Here is a 12,624-nt window from a genome sequence, read left to right on the forward strand (position 1 = left end):
CAGGAGAATTGCTTGAACCTGGGAGGCAGAGGTTGCAGTGAGCCGAGATTGAACCACTGCACTCCAGCTTGGGTGACACAGTAACCTCCATCTCAAAAACAAAAACAAAAACAAACAAAAAAAAAACAAGCGGTCTCGCAGCATTTCAGAGAACCAGACTAGTGGGATACGTGGTGGTGGCGACCTGTGTACCTGGAGCCCCCAGAGCCTGGGGGTCAGCCTGGCCCCTACCTCCCCGTCCCCTCCTGTGGGGCCCTGGTGCCTCTCAGATCCCAATCCCTGGCACCAGAAGGGAAGGGGTAGAAAGGATTCCAGGAGCGTCCAGGTCTCAGTCAGCTCAGTTACAGTCTTTATTGTAAAGAAGGTGCAGTCGGAACATGGGACACTGAAAATACACAATCTCTGGTCTTTCAGGAGAGGGAGAGAGTGATATATACAAAAATTGTAAACATGTTCACTTAAATATCCACACAGAATTGGTCTAGGCTACAATGTAACAAGGTTGTCACTCAACTGCATCTCCAGAGGGAGGTGTCTGTCTGATGAAATGTGGCAACCACGTTTGGTGTTGACTTAATGTGAAAAGCCAGCTTTGAGCAATGCATGAGTAGTCAGCTACGCAGAGGGACTCCAACCTGGGACTGGGCCAGGAAGCTGGATGCAGGTGGAGAGGCAGGGACTGGTCCAGGAAGCCAAGGTAAAGGGAAGCACACAGGGGCCATCTGGTGGGGCACGGTGGCCAGCTGGAGCCTCTAGGCCTCTCTCCTGCTGAGGGCCTTGTCTTGCCTGGCACCGAGGCATCCTTCTCCTCTCCTGGCAAGGTCTTACTGAAGGGCTGGGACAGGGCTGGTGTCTTGGCCCACAGCTACCACCCACACCTGGGCAGGGGCCGGGGCCACAAACAGAGGAGCAGCTTGTGGAGTACTAGGAGGTGAAACCCTAAGACTGGACCATGATCACAACACTGACAGGGCCGGGCTGTTCTAGCAGCCTGTGAGAGAAAGTGGAGAGTGGCTCCGGACGGGACGCACCACCATGACAGAAACGAGACAGTCACTACCCACAGGGACATGGGATGGGAACAGTGGCCAGGATCCCCAGTCTCGGGGCGAGGGTGGTGTCTTTCCCCTGCCCCCGCTTTGTCCTGGGCAGCCCCTGCACCTGATCGTAGAGGGCAGCTGGACCCCAGACCCCAGAGTGAGCAGGTGTGGCCCAAGAGGGGAATGCCTTCCCCAGGCCAGTCCATTCCAGGCCAGGGACACACGTCCTGGGCAGTGCTATCCCCTTCTAAGGACCTCAGTCCTGGGGCCAGGTGCTGAGGGACTGGGGGAACTTGGCAGGGGACAGCCCAGATACGCGAGGGTCAACCCCCTCTTGGCCCCGGATGGCCCAAAGCAGCCACCCACTCTGTCCCTGGCGCTGAGCTGGAAGGAACCAAGGGAGGTCCCGGAGACCCTAGGGCCTGCGTTGGTGGGGTGGCCTTGGAGCCCTGGTCTGTGCCTGCCAGCCGCTAGTAGGCGGGCACCTGGTACCCTTTGGGGCTGGTGTCCAGGGTCTCGGTGAAGGGCGGGCTCTGGTAGGTCTCGGTGCCCTCCACGCCGCTGCCCACCGGATAGCCGGGGTAGGCCTGGCTCGCCCCGGCGCTCAGCTGTTCGGTGGCGAAGAGTGACATGTCGGTGCCCAGGCGGAACCGCTGCAGGGCCTTCACGGTGAGCGCCACCTGCGCGGGGCGGGGTCAGCGGGGTCAGCCGGGATCGGCCGAGCGCCCGCCCCTTCGCCCCGCCCTCCCTCCCGGGCCCAGCACTCACCCAGCTGAGGATGGAGAAGAAGCTGAAGGCGATGGCGGCCCGCGCCGCGTCCCCCGCCTGCGTCGTGGCCGGCCCTGGCGCCGTGCGCTGCCACTGATTGGTGAGGAAGCAGAAACCCACGAACCACAGGAAGGACCAGAGTCCTGCGGACAGTGCGGCGCGTCAGGGCGACGCTCCACGCGGTGGCCCACGGCGGCCTCGCCCGGAGGAGGAAAGGTCGGTGGCCCCGAGACTTGGGGCGCCTCGCCTGGGCTCGCCGCACCTCGCGAGGTCCCGCCTCCCTCCCCTGCGCTGACCCCGCCCACCCGGGAGCGGCAGCCCCTTTCCGCGCCCAGGCTCCGCCCAGACCCGGGCCCCGCCTACCTACGAAGTCCCACGGCGCTCCCCGTCCAGGCTCCGCCTCCTCCCCGCCCACCCGGGAGGCCCATTGACACTCCCTGCCTCAGTCCCCGCCCCTCGTCATGGCCACGCCAAGCTAGAAACTCCAGCGGTGTTCCCTGCCCAGGCCCCGCCCCCTCCCCGCCCACCCGGGAGGCTCACCGCCCCAGCCCCCGCCCCAGGCCCCAGCTCCCCGGCCCGGCCCCGCCCACCTGAGAAGCCCAGGTCCAGCAACACCGCGCGCCGGCGGTCGCGGACGCTGCTGATCTGCTGGAAGCGCACATCGAGCAGCAGGAAGGCGGCGCAGGCGAGGAAGGCTCCGAGGCCCAGCGCGACGCCGAAGCGGCAGGCGCCCGCGTTCCCGTTGAACACGCAGCGCAGCTCGGGGCCGCTGTCGGTGTTCACGTAGCCCTCGTTGACGATGGGCCCGAAGACGGCGATGGAGAACACCTGCGTGCGGCGCGGCGCTCAGGGCCCTGCGGCGACCCGACCTCTGCGAGCCCACCTCGAGCGCCCACGCCCCTGGGCCTGTCCCTGCGTTCCCAGGCCCGTATCTGGGTGGGGGGCGGTGTCACCTCTTCCTTTCCCAAACCCTCGCGTATTTAGTAATTATTGACAACACGGGCCGTTTAGTGAGCATCTACTATGCCCAGACATTGTGTTAAACAGCCACTTTACATGCGTCCCCTCACCACATCCTCAGAAAGTCCCCGTAGGGGTCGCCATTGTTCTTATTCTCTTTATAAATGGGGACATTGGGACCCCAACAGGTGAAGTGACTTGTCCGGGATCACACGGCTGACAAAAGCCGGGGCTGATTCAAGCCAGGTACTCTGCACCGCGTGGACCCGTGGAATCCCCTCAGAGCCCACTCAAGAGTGTGGGAACAGGAGTCTTCACCTGGGCCCGCGATTCCCAGGCAGGAGCCGGCACGGCGAAGGGGAGGTGAGAGTGGAGCGGGCAGAGCGGGGCGGGAGGGAGGGTATGGAGGCAGCGGAGCTGTTGCTCCCTGCGCGGTTGGGAACGGTCTGGCCTGTTTTCTAGCATGCAAATAGGATGACGGGCACAGCTCATGGAGTGCTGGGACAGACATGTCCACCCAGCTTCCTGCACGTGGTGGGTACCCGAGGGATGACGGCCCCCGCGTGACTGATTATTAATATCACCTGTAAGTGTTTGGGCTGAAAAGATGACACCGTTGACCTCTGGGGTTCCGTCAAACCTCAATGCCTCCTGCCCACCAGTTCTGGGAGATAGGCATGAGCGGGACCGCAGTCATTTTAACCAGCGCTGCACGGGGCAGCCCTGTGTTTCCAAGAAAAGACCTCCAGCCTCAACCTCATCCCTTCGCTCCTTTCCCGCTCCAGCTCCGAGGACCAAGCCGAGGGGGAAGCCGGGACATGCACTTGTCCCCAAGAGTGGGCCACAAGTCGGGACATGCGCTCGGATCAAAACGCAGCGTCCTGCCTCCCGGTCTGGTCAGAGCTACTCCGCAGGGGAGGCCAAAGCCCCTGCCCCACCGTGGGCACCGCCCTCCTCCAAGACAGGCGCCGAGGTGCGGCTGGCCCAGAGGTTGCCACCTGGACAAAACCCAGAGCTCGGCACCCAACTGCCACCTACCCTGCCGGAGGGAAGGAGCAGCAGGGCCCTCCCAGGGACGCCCCAGTGGACTAGGCTGCTCCCAAACCTGCCTCCCACACCGCCGCCAGGAAGCCCTCCCAGCCCAGAGCCTCTCCTCCCTCAACTCACAGCTGGAACTGGGGGCCAGGGGACAGGCTCCCTGCCAAGGAGCCCAGAGGGTGTGTGTGCGGGGGAAGGGGAGGGGCTTCTCGGTTCCCGTAGCCCCCTCCTGCCCCTCGGCGAATCCCGTCCCCACCCCGTCCCTGCTTCCAGGTCACGAGAACAGGAATAACGGAGTAAGGGCTGCGGAGAGGGCTTGGAATTAGACCCGGGGAGGAGGTAGGGGTAGGGGCGACCGGCGGTGACCTCTCAAGGTCCCTCTCCGGCGCCGCCGGCCCCTCCCCCGCCTGCAGGTGGGCGCGCCCTGCCCGGTGACGTCACCGCAACCTGAGGCCGGCGGGGGAGGGGCCGGCGAGGATGAGAGTGAGTGAGGTTGGGGGCGAGAAGCAGGGGGCAGGGGGTAGGGGGCAGGGGGAGAGTAGGGGCCTGAAGGTCGCGAGGCAGGGGCGGGAGCGGGGGCCCGGGCAGGGACCACTCACCCAGGACGCGACCCGGAGCAGGGTCTGGGGCCGCCGCGCAAAGCTCACGGGGTCCAGGGCGGCCCCCGCGCGGCCCGCGCCGAAGGAGGCGCCCTCCATGGCCTGCCCGGGCGGGACGCGCGCCCCCGGCGCCTTCTGTCCGCCTGTCCGTCCGGCCGGCCCCGCCTGAGGCCGCTGCCGCTGCCGCTGATGCTGATGCTGATGCTGATGCTACTGATGCTACCGACGCTGCAGCCGCTGCCGCCTCCCGGGAGCGCGCGCCGGCCGCGGCGGGGACGCGCGGGACGGGGCGGGGCCGCGCCCGCGTCCCCGGCTGGGTCCATGCGCGCGGGGCCGGGTCCCTCCTCTCCCTCCGCCTCGCCCACCTCCCATCCTCCACCCTCACCTGCCTGCCCCTGTCCCGAGATCGAGATCATCCTCAGGAACCCGCCAGCCAGGTCCCCAGGGAGCAGGGTGGGGCGCGGGCGCTGGACGCAGACTTTGCTGTAGCCGGGAGGACAGACAGGAGGAGTCCGCTCCTCTGCGAAGGGCCCCTGGGTGAGAGAGTAAAGGAGTAGGAGGTCCATGGGCTGCAGCATCTTCCCCCAACCCACGGGAGAGGGGACCGGCTCCTTGGCCCTGGTCCCAGGAAGACCAGATGGATAATTGGGGTCCTTCTCATGGCCTCCCACTGTGCTCTAGCTGCTATCAGCAGGTTCTAGCCTCTGGGGAGGGTCTGGTGGGAAGAAAGGCGTCGGCCCCAGGAGCACCTCTTGAGGGAGGGGGCAGAACCACCGTGGCCAGCAGCCGCTGGGAGTGTTGGTTTCGGTGTCTCTGCTCCTTGCCCATGGCCAGGTGCTGGTGCTCCCAATGCCCTCCCTACTCCTGGGTCTCCCCAGCGCACTTGCAGCACCTAGTCTGGAATCGAGGGCAGGGAGAGGCATCAGAGATTAGGAGTCGGGTGGGAGTGGTGCCTGGCTGCTCTGTGTCCCGCTGAGTCCCCTCCACAGACCCCAGCCTTGGGTGCAACAAGGTCTCTCTCCTCATGTTCCTAGCAGGCTGGAAGTTCAGATGACTCCTAGGTTTCTGTCTAGAGCACTGAGATGTCTGCACTGACTGAGCATTTACAGCGCCAAGCGCTTTACCTGTATAGTGGCAGAGACTGTTACCACCCTGTTCTTCAGATAATAAGCAACCCAGGTCCCTGCTACACCAATCAGGTGCACAGATGGTGCTGCTTGGCCCAGCCCCCCTGGAACTCATTGATTCTGGTCTGGAGCTCATTCTTCAGCCTTGCTGGGCACAGGTGGGCAGAGCAGGTGTTGCCAGAGGCGCTACTCACTGTGGTCCAAGTCCATCACACTGTGCGTCCGATCACAACCCCTCTCACCCGTTGGCCACAGACCTCTCCTCTGTGTCATTCATTCTCCTTTACTTCATCACTAACATCAGCACCCAGACATGCTGCACTTTCTCCTAAAAAGCCAAACACTGTCGACCCCACCTCCCCTCCAGCTGCCTCACGTTACTGCTTCCTTTAGCAGCAAACTTGAGTTTTCCATTCTCTGCCTGCAACACCCTCCTCTCTCTCCCTCTGAGACCCAGCAGAATCAGCTCCCACCGCCACCTAAACTCAAGGTTGCCACTGACCTCTCCATGCCAATCCCAAGGGCAAGTCTGATGCTGCTGTTGGCTCATTTATTATTTACTTATTTATTTTTTGAGGTAGAGTCGCACTCTGTCACCCAGGCTGGAGTGCACTGGCGCAGTCTTGGCTCACTGCAAGCTTTGCCTCACGGGCTCAAGCGATTCTCCTGCCTCAGCCACTGGAGTAGCTAGGATTACAGGTGTGCCACCACACCCAGCTAATTTTTTTTTTTTTTTTTGTATTTTTAGTAGAGACGGGGTTTCGCCATGTTGACCAGGCTGGTCTGGAACTCCTGACCTCAAGTAATCTGCCCACCTTGGTTTCCCAAAGTGCTGGGATTACAGGCATGAGCCACTATGCCCCACCTGGAAGTCCTCCTCCCTCCTGGTTTTCCTCCCACCTCATGGGTCCCTCCTCTGTGACCTGTGAGCCTTAGGAGCCCAGGGCACAATCCTGTGGGGGTCTCTCCCTCTGTGCTAACTCCTTTGGTCTGCGTGTCAACAGCTCTGGAACACCAGCTAAAGCCAGAACCTTTCCTTACACTAGAGTTTGTGGATGGCAAGCCACCCAGGTGCCGAGGCAAGAGACCGAGGACACAAGCTGTTCCAGTATAATAAAATATAAAACAAGAAGTTATACCAGATATAGATCTTAGATATGATTATATATGATATCATTAATCATTAGTTTGTAGTAATTACTCTTTATTCCAATATTATAATAATCCTCGCTCTATAATCATAACCTAGGAAAAACCAGGCCATACAGAGATAGAAGCTGAGGGGACATAGTGAGGAGTGACCGGAAGACAAGAGTGTGAGCCTTCTGTTATGCCCAGACAGGGCCACCAGAGGGCTCCTTGGTCTAGCGGTAACGCCAGCATCTGGGAAGACGCCCGTTGCCAGCCGGACGGACCGAGGTCTAGCGGTAGCATAAGTGTCAAGGGAAACACCCGCTACCTAGCAGACTGGCAAAGGGAGTCTCCTTTTGCCCAGGGGAGTTTAGAGAAGACTCTGCTCCTCCATCTCTTATGGAGGGCCTGACACCAGTCAGCCTTTTCCGCAGTTATCCGGAGGCCTAACCGTCTCCCTGTGATGCTGTGCTTCAGTGGTCACGCTCCTAGTCCACCTTCATGTTCCATCCTGTACACCTGGCTCTGCCTTCTAGATAGCAGTAGTAAATCAGTGAAAGTACTAAAAGTCTCTGATATGTAGAAATAATGGCGTAAGCTGGCTTCCTCTCTCTCTCTCTCTGCCTCGGCTGCCAGGCAAGGAAGAGCCTCCTGTCCAGTGGACACGTGACCCACGTGACCTTATCTATCACTGGAGATGACTCACACTCTTTACCGTGCCCCTTTTGCTTTGTATCCAATAAATAACAGCGCAGCCAGGGGGCCACTACCGGTCTCCGCGCATTGGTGGTAGTGGTCCCCCGGGCCCGGCTGCTTTTTCTTTTTTTTTTTTTTTTGAGACGGAGTCTCGCTCTGTCACCCAGGCTGGAGTGCAGTGGTGCAATCTCGGCTCACTGCAAGCTCCGCCTCCCGGGTTCATGCCATTCTCCTGCTTCAGCCTCTCGGAGTAGCTGGGACTACAGGCGCCCGCCACCATGCCTGGCTAATTTTTTTGTATTTTTAGTAGAGACGAGGTTTCACCGTGGTCTCGATCTCCTGACCTCGTGATCTGCCCGCCTCGGCCTCCCAAACTGCTGGGATTACAAGCGTGAGCCACCGCGCCCGGCCCTCAGCTGCCTTTTCTTTTATCTCTTTGTCTTGTGTCTTTATTTCTACACTCTCTAGTCGCCGCACACAGGGAGAAGCCCACCGACCCTGTGGGGCTGGTCCCTACAGAGTTCCACTGGCCTGGATGCCTTCAAAAACAGACTCTGGACTGGTGTGGTGGCTCACGCTTGTAATCCCAGCACCTTGGGAGGCTGAGGTGGGCGGATCATGAGGTCAGGAGTTCAAGACCAGCCTGGTCAACACAGTGAAACCCTGTCTCTACTAAAAGTACAAAAATTAGCAGGGCGTGGTAGTGGGCGCCTGTAATCCCAGCTGCTCGGGAGGCTGAGGCAGGAGAAATTGCTTGAACCCGGGAGATGGAGATTGCAGTGAGCCGAGATTGCTCCACTGTACTCCAGCCTGGGTGACAGAGCTAGACTCTGTCTCAAAAAAAACAAAAAACAAAAAGAAAAACAGATTCTAAGGCAAAGTGAAGTTTTATTCAGGAGTGAAACTTTAAGGAAGACAGGGAAAAAGGGAAGGTGGTGGTGGGGGGGCAGGGGAGGGACAGCAGATACAGGCGGTGTGTTCCTAAGCTGAACACAGCCTTACCAGAGGATGCAGCTGCTTCCTGAGGCACTCACAGGCCTCGAGAAAGGCCAGAGAGAAGCGCGCTGTGTCTGGGCGAAGAAGGAACACCTTCTCTCCTGGCTGCCCCCATCTCCTCTCTCTTATTTGTGCCACCTGGCCCCTCTGGGCAGCCTCTACAGAAGCCAGCAGACCCACAGGGCCCATCTGGTGGGGACACAGCAGCTCCCTCCACAAAGGCCTGAGGAGGCCATGCCAAGGTGGGCCTGCGCCCAGGGAAAGGCTGAGCCTCCTGGAGGACAGAGGTCCCTGGAGTTTTTTTTTTTTTTTTTTTTTTTTTGAGACGGAGTCTTACTTTGTTGCCCAGGCTGGAGTGCAGTGGCGCAATCTCGGCTCACTGCAAGCTCCGCCTCTCGGGTTCACGCCATTCTCCTGCCTCAGCCTCTCTGAGTAGCTGGGACTACAGGTGCCCGCCACCACGCCTGGCTAATTTTTTTTGTATTTTTAGTAGAGACGGGGTTTCACCGTGGTCTCGATCTCCTGACCTCGTGATCCGCCCGCCTCGGCCTCCCAAACTGCTGGGATTACAAGCATGAGCCACCACGCCCGGCCGGTCCCTGGAGTTTTACGGCCACAGGACACACTGCTGCTGGGCTGCTCTGGCTGGGGAGGCCCAAGGCTGGGTCCCAGTCACCCCCCAGCTTGCTGCACTCAGCCTTCTGCATCTCTGACACACACGGCGGCTCCCAGCAGTCTCCTCGGACTCCACCCTCACCCCCTGAGTTCTCTGGCTCTCCCTTTAATGTACCCTGCGTCTGTCCCTGCCGTGGGGTGGGTCTTCCCCCCGGTGGTCACTCGGTGACTGCCCTGGCCTCCTCACCAGCCCTCCTGTTCCGCCCTTACCTGCCTCATCCCAGCTCAGCAGCCAGAGGACCCTTCAAAGCCACGTCACTCCATGCCATCCCCCTGGCTCCAAACCCGCAAAGAACTTCCTGTCAGGGGAGCTGGGGTTAGAAGCCACGGCTCTGCTGGGGCCTTGGGAGACCTCGTGCCGTCTGGCCTCCCAGTACTCCTGGGACCCCCACATCAGCTACTCTGGACCCCTGCCCCAACCAATCAGTGTCCTTGCTGTTCCTGGCTCACTCGCACCTTGGGCTCTCTCTCTCCTGAGGAAGCAGGACCCCGGCAGGAAATGCAGCTGAGCACAGACGGATGGAACAAGCCCCATCCACTGCTTTATTCAGCCCCAGCAGAAAATACACTGAAGCCAGGTTCTCAGTCACTTCAACGTTTCATTTGGGCTTCAGACTCTGAGGAAGCGAGCCCCACGAATCCGCTGTGGACAGACATGACACAACGCTGGCAGGCATGTGCCAGGCAGGGAGAGGACAGGATGGCTGGTGGACCCTCAGAAAGACCTGGCCTGAGCGTTCCCTGTAGGGACTGAGCAGAGTGGAGAATCGAGCCCCCTAAAGTGAGCAGCACAGAGCCATGGGGGGCAGGGGCATCCTTGGCTGCATAGTGGGAAGTCAATAGCCTGGCCGCCAGGGACAGGCACAGGGACGCCCAGCCAGGCCCGCTGTCTTCCCGTGTGAGGAGTGAGGCGCCAGGGTATGCGGTGGGCAGGAAGCCACATCCTGAATGTCAAGGGGCAGCCCAGGCTGCTCCTCCTTCCCTCACCTGCAGTTCAGCTGCAGCTCCTTGGGGCCTCCACTGAGGAGGAGGCCAGTGGGTGCCTGCTGTGGGCAGCTCCACTTCAGCTCCAAACCTAAAAGGGGCAGGGCAGGTACCCATGGGCAGTGTCCTGGGGACCACCCAACTGAGACACAACAGGCTCTGGCTGTGATGTACTTTAATGAGTGCCCTGCCCCTATCCAACCACGCCTGGCTAGCTGTCCCATGGGCTCTGTCTGACCACCCTCTAGTCACAGGAGCCATCCTTCCAGCCGTCGCGCCAGCGCTCATCCACTTTTGAGCAGTCGAAGTCAGGCTTGCCCAGCTTGTGGTTCACTTCATTGTGCAGGTGGCACAGCCACTGCGTGAAGCGTGCCCGGGTGCGGGTGTCTGGCTGGTTCCTGCACAGCCTGTGTAGGGAGAGCATGTAAAGAATGGGAGGACGCAGCGGCTCCACTGCGCCTGCCTGTTCCCTGTCTGCTCCCAAGGAAGGAGAGCTGGGGCACTGCTGTGAGCTGCACCTGGGAGTGCCCTTATGCTCCAAGGGACAGGCATTCCCAGAACAGGGCTGACCCTGCAGCTCCCCGGGTGTGATGAACTCCCAGGGCTGCTCAAACACCCACCTGGAGAGCTTGGCAAACTCTGACGAGGCCTCAAAGCAAGACATTACAGCACAGACCTGGCAATTTTATAAGCTCCTAACATCCAGGAAGCGGCATCCAGTGTCCTTGGCCTCAGGCAGAGTGTGGCCTGGGTGGGGCTGGGCACAGCCTTGTAACTGAAAACTAGACTTGTTTCTTAGCACCTGAGGGCAGGCCCTGGTGCGTCAGTTCAGCAAGAGACTTCATTCTAACTGACCAGGCTTATGGCAACCATGGCAGCTCTGTCCTACACATCTGGCCTAGAAACACCTACAAAGGCCAGTGCTGGCTCTTGGATGCCTCAGTGAGGAAAAGGTGGCTCTTGGGAGCAAAAGCAGTGGATTTCCAAGATTTTAAAACCAGCAGTCCTGCTCTAGAAGTCAGGCAAAGTGGAGTCCTCCCTAACTTGCGGGGAGCCGCCTTCAGTGCCAGACAAGGCAGGGAATCCCTTCCTGGGAGCCCTGTCTTTGGCTGTGGCAGGAGCAGTACCCAGCAGCACATCCCGGCAGCTTGGCTTCTGAGACGAGAGGAGGAGGCTCCGATAGCCCCAGTCCTCACCTGTTGGAGGTCCCTGCTCCTCACCAAACTTATGCCACCTCTGCATCCGTTTCTCTAAGTTCCCCGCTATAACGTCAGCCAGGAGCCCCAGGCCCAGGCTCCAGTGCAAAGCTCTGCTGCGTGCAAACACATCTTACCTTTTCCTTAGGTCTTCAGCACACTCCTCACAGGGGTAAAACTTAGAAAATAAATGTATGAACTGGGCCATGTCTTGCTGCTGTTCTGGGGTGGGCAGGTCGGGGTAGTAGGCGGCCAGGGTGTGGAGGACAGTCCAGCTGTGGCGGCCCAGTTCCTCGCGATCAGGCGGGCAGTCTTCCCTAAACTTGGTGTCCCGCTGCGGAAGCAGGCCGACCGAAAGTGAGTTCATTCTCCGACCAGAAGCGCCCAAAGCTCCCCCCTGTACGGCCCAGCCGGTGGCCCACTGGACTCCGACCAAAGTCCTGCAGACGATCCAACCCACGCGCGGATGAAGGCTGTAAGGCCGGGCCTACCCGGGGCGCAAGGTTCAGGGACAGGCAACCCTGGGGAGCTCTGCCGGGGCACCTGGGCGGGGGCGGGGGCAGGGGCTGCGCGGGGCTGGGAGAAATCGGGCAGGGATCTGCACCTTCTGCTGCGTCCGCATCCACGTCTTGAAGTCCACGCAGGCCCGACACGGCCGCCTCCGGGAGGCGTCCTCGGCGACCGCAGAATCGGAGGTCGGCGCCTGGGCTGGCGTCGAGGCCGAGGCGGACGCGTCTCTCCGCCCCGCGCCCCGGCCCCGCGCGTCGGTCGCCAGGTCGTCCATCATCTCGGAGCGCGCGCCCCCCGGCAGGAAGAAGAGGTTCCCGCCATGGAAGCGGCCCCGCTCGCCGGGAGCCGCCATGTTGCCCGCGCAAGGCCTGCCGGGTCAGCTCGGCCTCCAGATGAGCCTCCAGGTCAGCCTCCAGGCCAGCGCGCGGCCATAGGAGCCGGAGGCGCGCGCCGTGCTCGCGGGGGCCGGGCCCGAGCGGGGGCTGGGGGCGGAGTCGCGGGGACCGGCTCGTGGGCCGGTGTGGAGGCGGAGCCAGAGGCCGCCGCGCTGGCCCGGGCGGGGCCGGGCCCGGGGACAGGGGCCCGGACGGAGCAGGAGGGCTGGAACCTGCTGGCGCCCTCAGGCCTCGATCTGCGGCGCACGCCGGGGTTGCGCCGTCCGTGGCGGCCCTCTCGCTTTCTCCAGTAAAAGAGCAGTGTGTGGCGGAAGGTGCGCCGCGGCCGCGCTGTGGACCCGGGCTGACACCCAGGCAAAGTCCGTGTTGTGGCCCGCGACGTCCCCATCGCTCCGCTCTGAGTGTCCTGCGTGCCTGCGGCCAGGCTCTGTGCCCTCCGCTGAGGGGCGCGTCCACCCGCTGGCTGCCAAGCGCCCTCTCAACGCGGGCCGGGCGTGACCGCACAGATT

General features: G+C 61.4%; 2 protein-coding genes across 4 annotated transcripts; both read right to left on the reverse strand.

The window, feature by feature from the left end:
- Positions 1-326: 326 nt before the first annotated feature.
- SYNGR3 (synaptogyrin 3) lies at positions 327-4,652 on the reverse strand. Its single transcript, XM_055241335.1, has 4 exons — positions 4,406-4,652; positions 2,399-2,636; positions 1,809-1,951; positions 327-1,720 (listed from the first exon to the last, which is right to left on the reverse strand). The coding sequence occupies exons 1-4, from the start codon at positions 4,502-4,504 to the stop codon at positions 1,511-1,513; spliced, it is 690 nt and encodes a 229-aa protein (XP_055097310.1). The 5' UTR covers positions 4,505-4,652; the 3' UTR covers positions 327-1,510.
- Positions 4,653-4,764: 112 nt separating this feature from the next.
- GFER (growth factor, augmenter of liver regeneration) lies at positions 4,765-12,623 on the reverse strand. 3 transcript variants are annotated; one of them, XR_008650716.2, is made up of 4 exons: positions 11,815-12,605; positions 11,348-11,544; positions 10,018-10,421; positions 9,610-9,673 (listed from the first exon to the last, which is right to left on the reverse strand). XR_008650716.2 is itself a non-coding variant. In XM_063618447.1 (3 exons), exons 1-3 carry the CDS (start codon positions 12,070-12,072, stop codon positions 4,824-4,826), a joined length of 570 nt encoding a protein of 189 aa, XP_063474517.1. In that variant the 5' UTR covers positions 12,073-12,623; the 3' UTR covers positions 4,765-4,823. The 3 variants fall into 3 exon arrangements, 2 of the variants coding, with proteins under 2 accessions (XP_063474517.1, XP_055097311.1); XM_063618447.1 differs by lacking the exons at positions 9,610-9,673; positions 10,018-10,421 and adding an exon at positions 4,765-4,938 and having other exon boundaries at positions 11,815-12,623; XM_055241336.2 differs by having other exon boundaries at positions 9,531-10,421.
- Between the last annotated feature and the right edge of the window lies 1 nt (position 12,624).

Source organism: Symphalangus syndactylus, chromosome 14 (genome assembly GCF_028878055.3).
Source record: "Symphalangus syndactylus isolate Jambi chromosome 14, NHGRI_mSymSyn1-v2.1_pri, whole genome shotgun sequence".
Classification (NCBI taxonomy): domain Eukaryota; kingdom Metazoa; phylum Chordata; class Mammalia; order Primates; family Hylobatidae; genus Symphalangus; species Symphalangus syndactylus.

Coding starts and splice junctions, on each gene's coding strand:
- SYNGR3 (XM_055241335.1), bottom strand. CDS start 4,504: ATGGAGGGCGCCTCCTTCGGCGCGGGCCGCGCGGGGGCCGCCCTGGAC. Junction 1,952..2,398: donor GCTGGACCTGGGCTTCTCAG/GTGGGCGGGGCC, acceptor CACTGTCCGCAG/GACTCTGGTCCTTCCTGTGG. Junction 1,721..1,808: donor TCTTCTCCATCCTCAGCTGG/GTGAGTGCTGGG, acceptor CGCCCCGCGCAG/GTGGCGCTCACCGTGAAGGC.
- GFER (XM_055241336.2), bottom strand. CDS start 12,072: ATGGCGGCTCCCGGCGAGCGGGGCCGCTTCCATGGCGGGAACCTCTTC. Junction 11,545..11,814: donor GGATGCGGACGCAGCAGAAG/GTGCAGATCCCT, acceptor CTGCTTCCGCAG/CGGGACACCAAGTTTAGGGA. Junction 10,422..11,347: donor GCTGAAGACCTAAGGAAAAG/GTAAGATGTGTT, acceptor CTCCCTACACAG/GCTGTGCAGGAACCAGCCAG.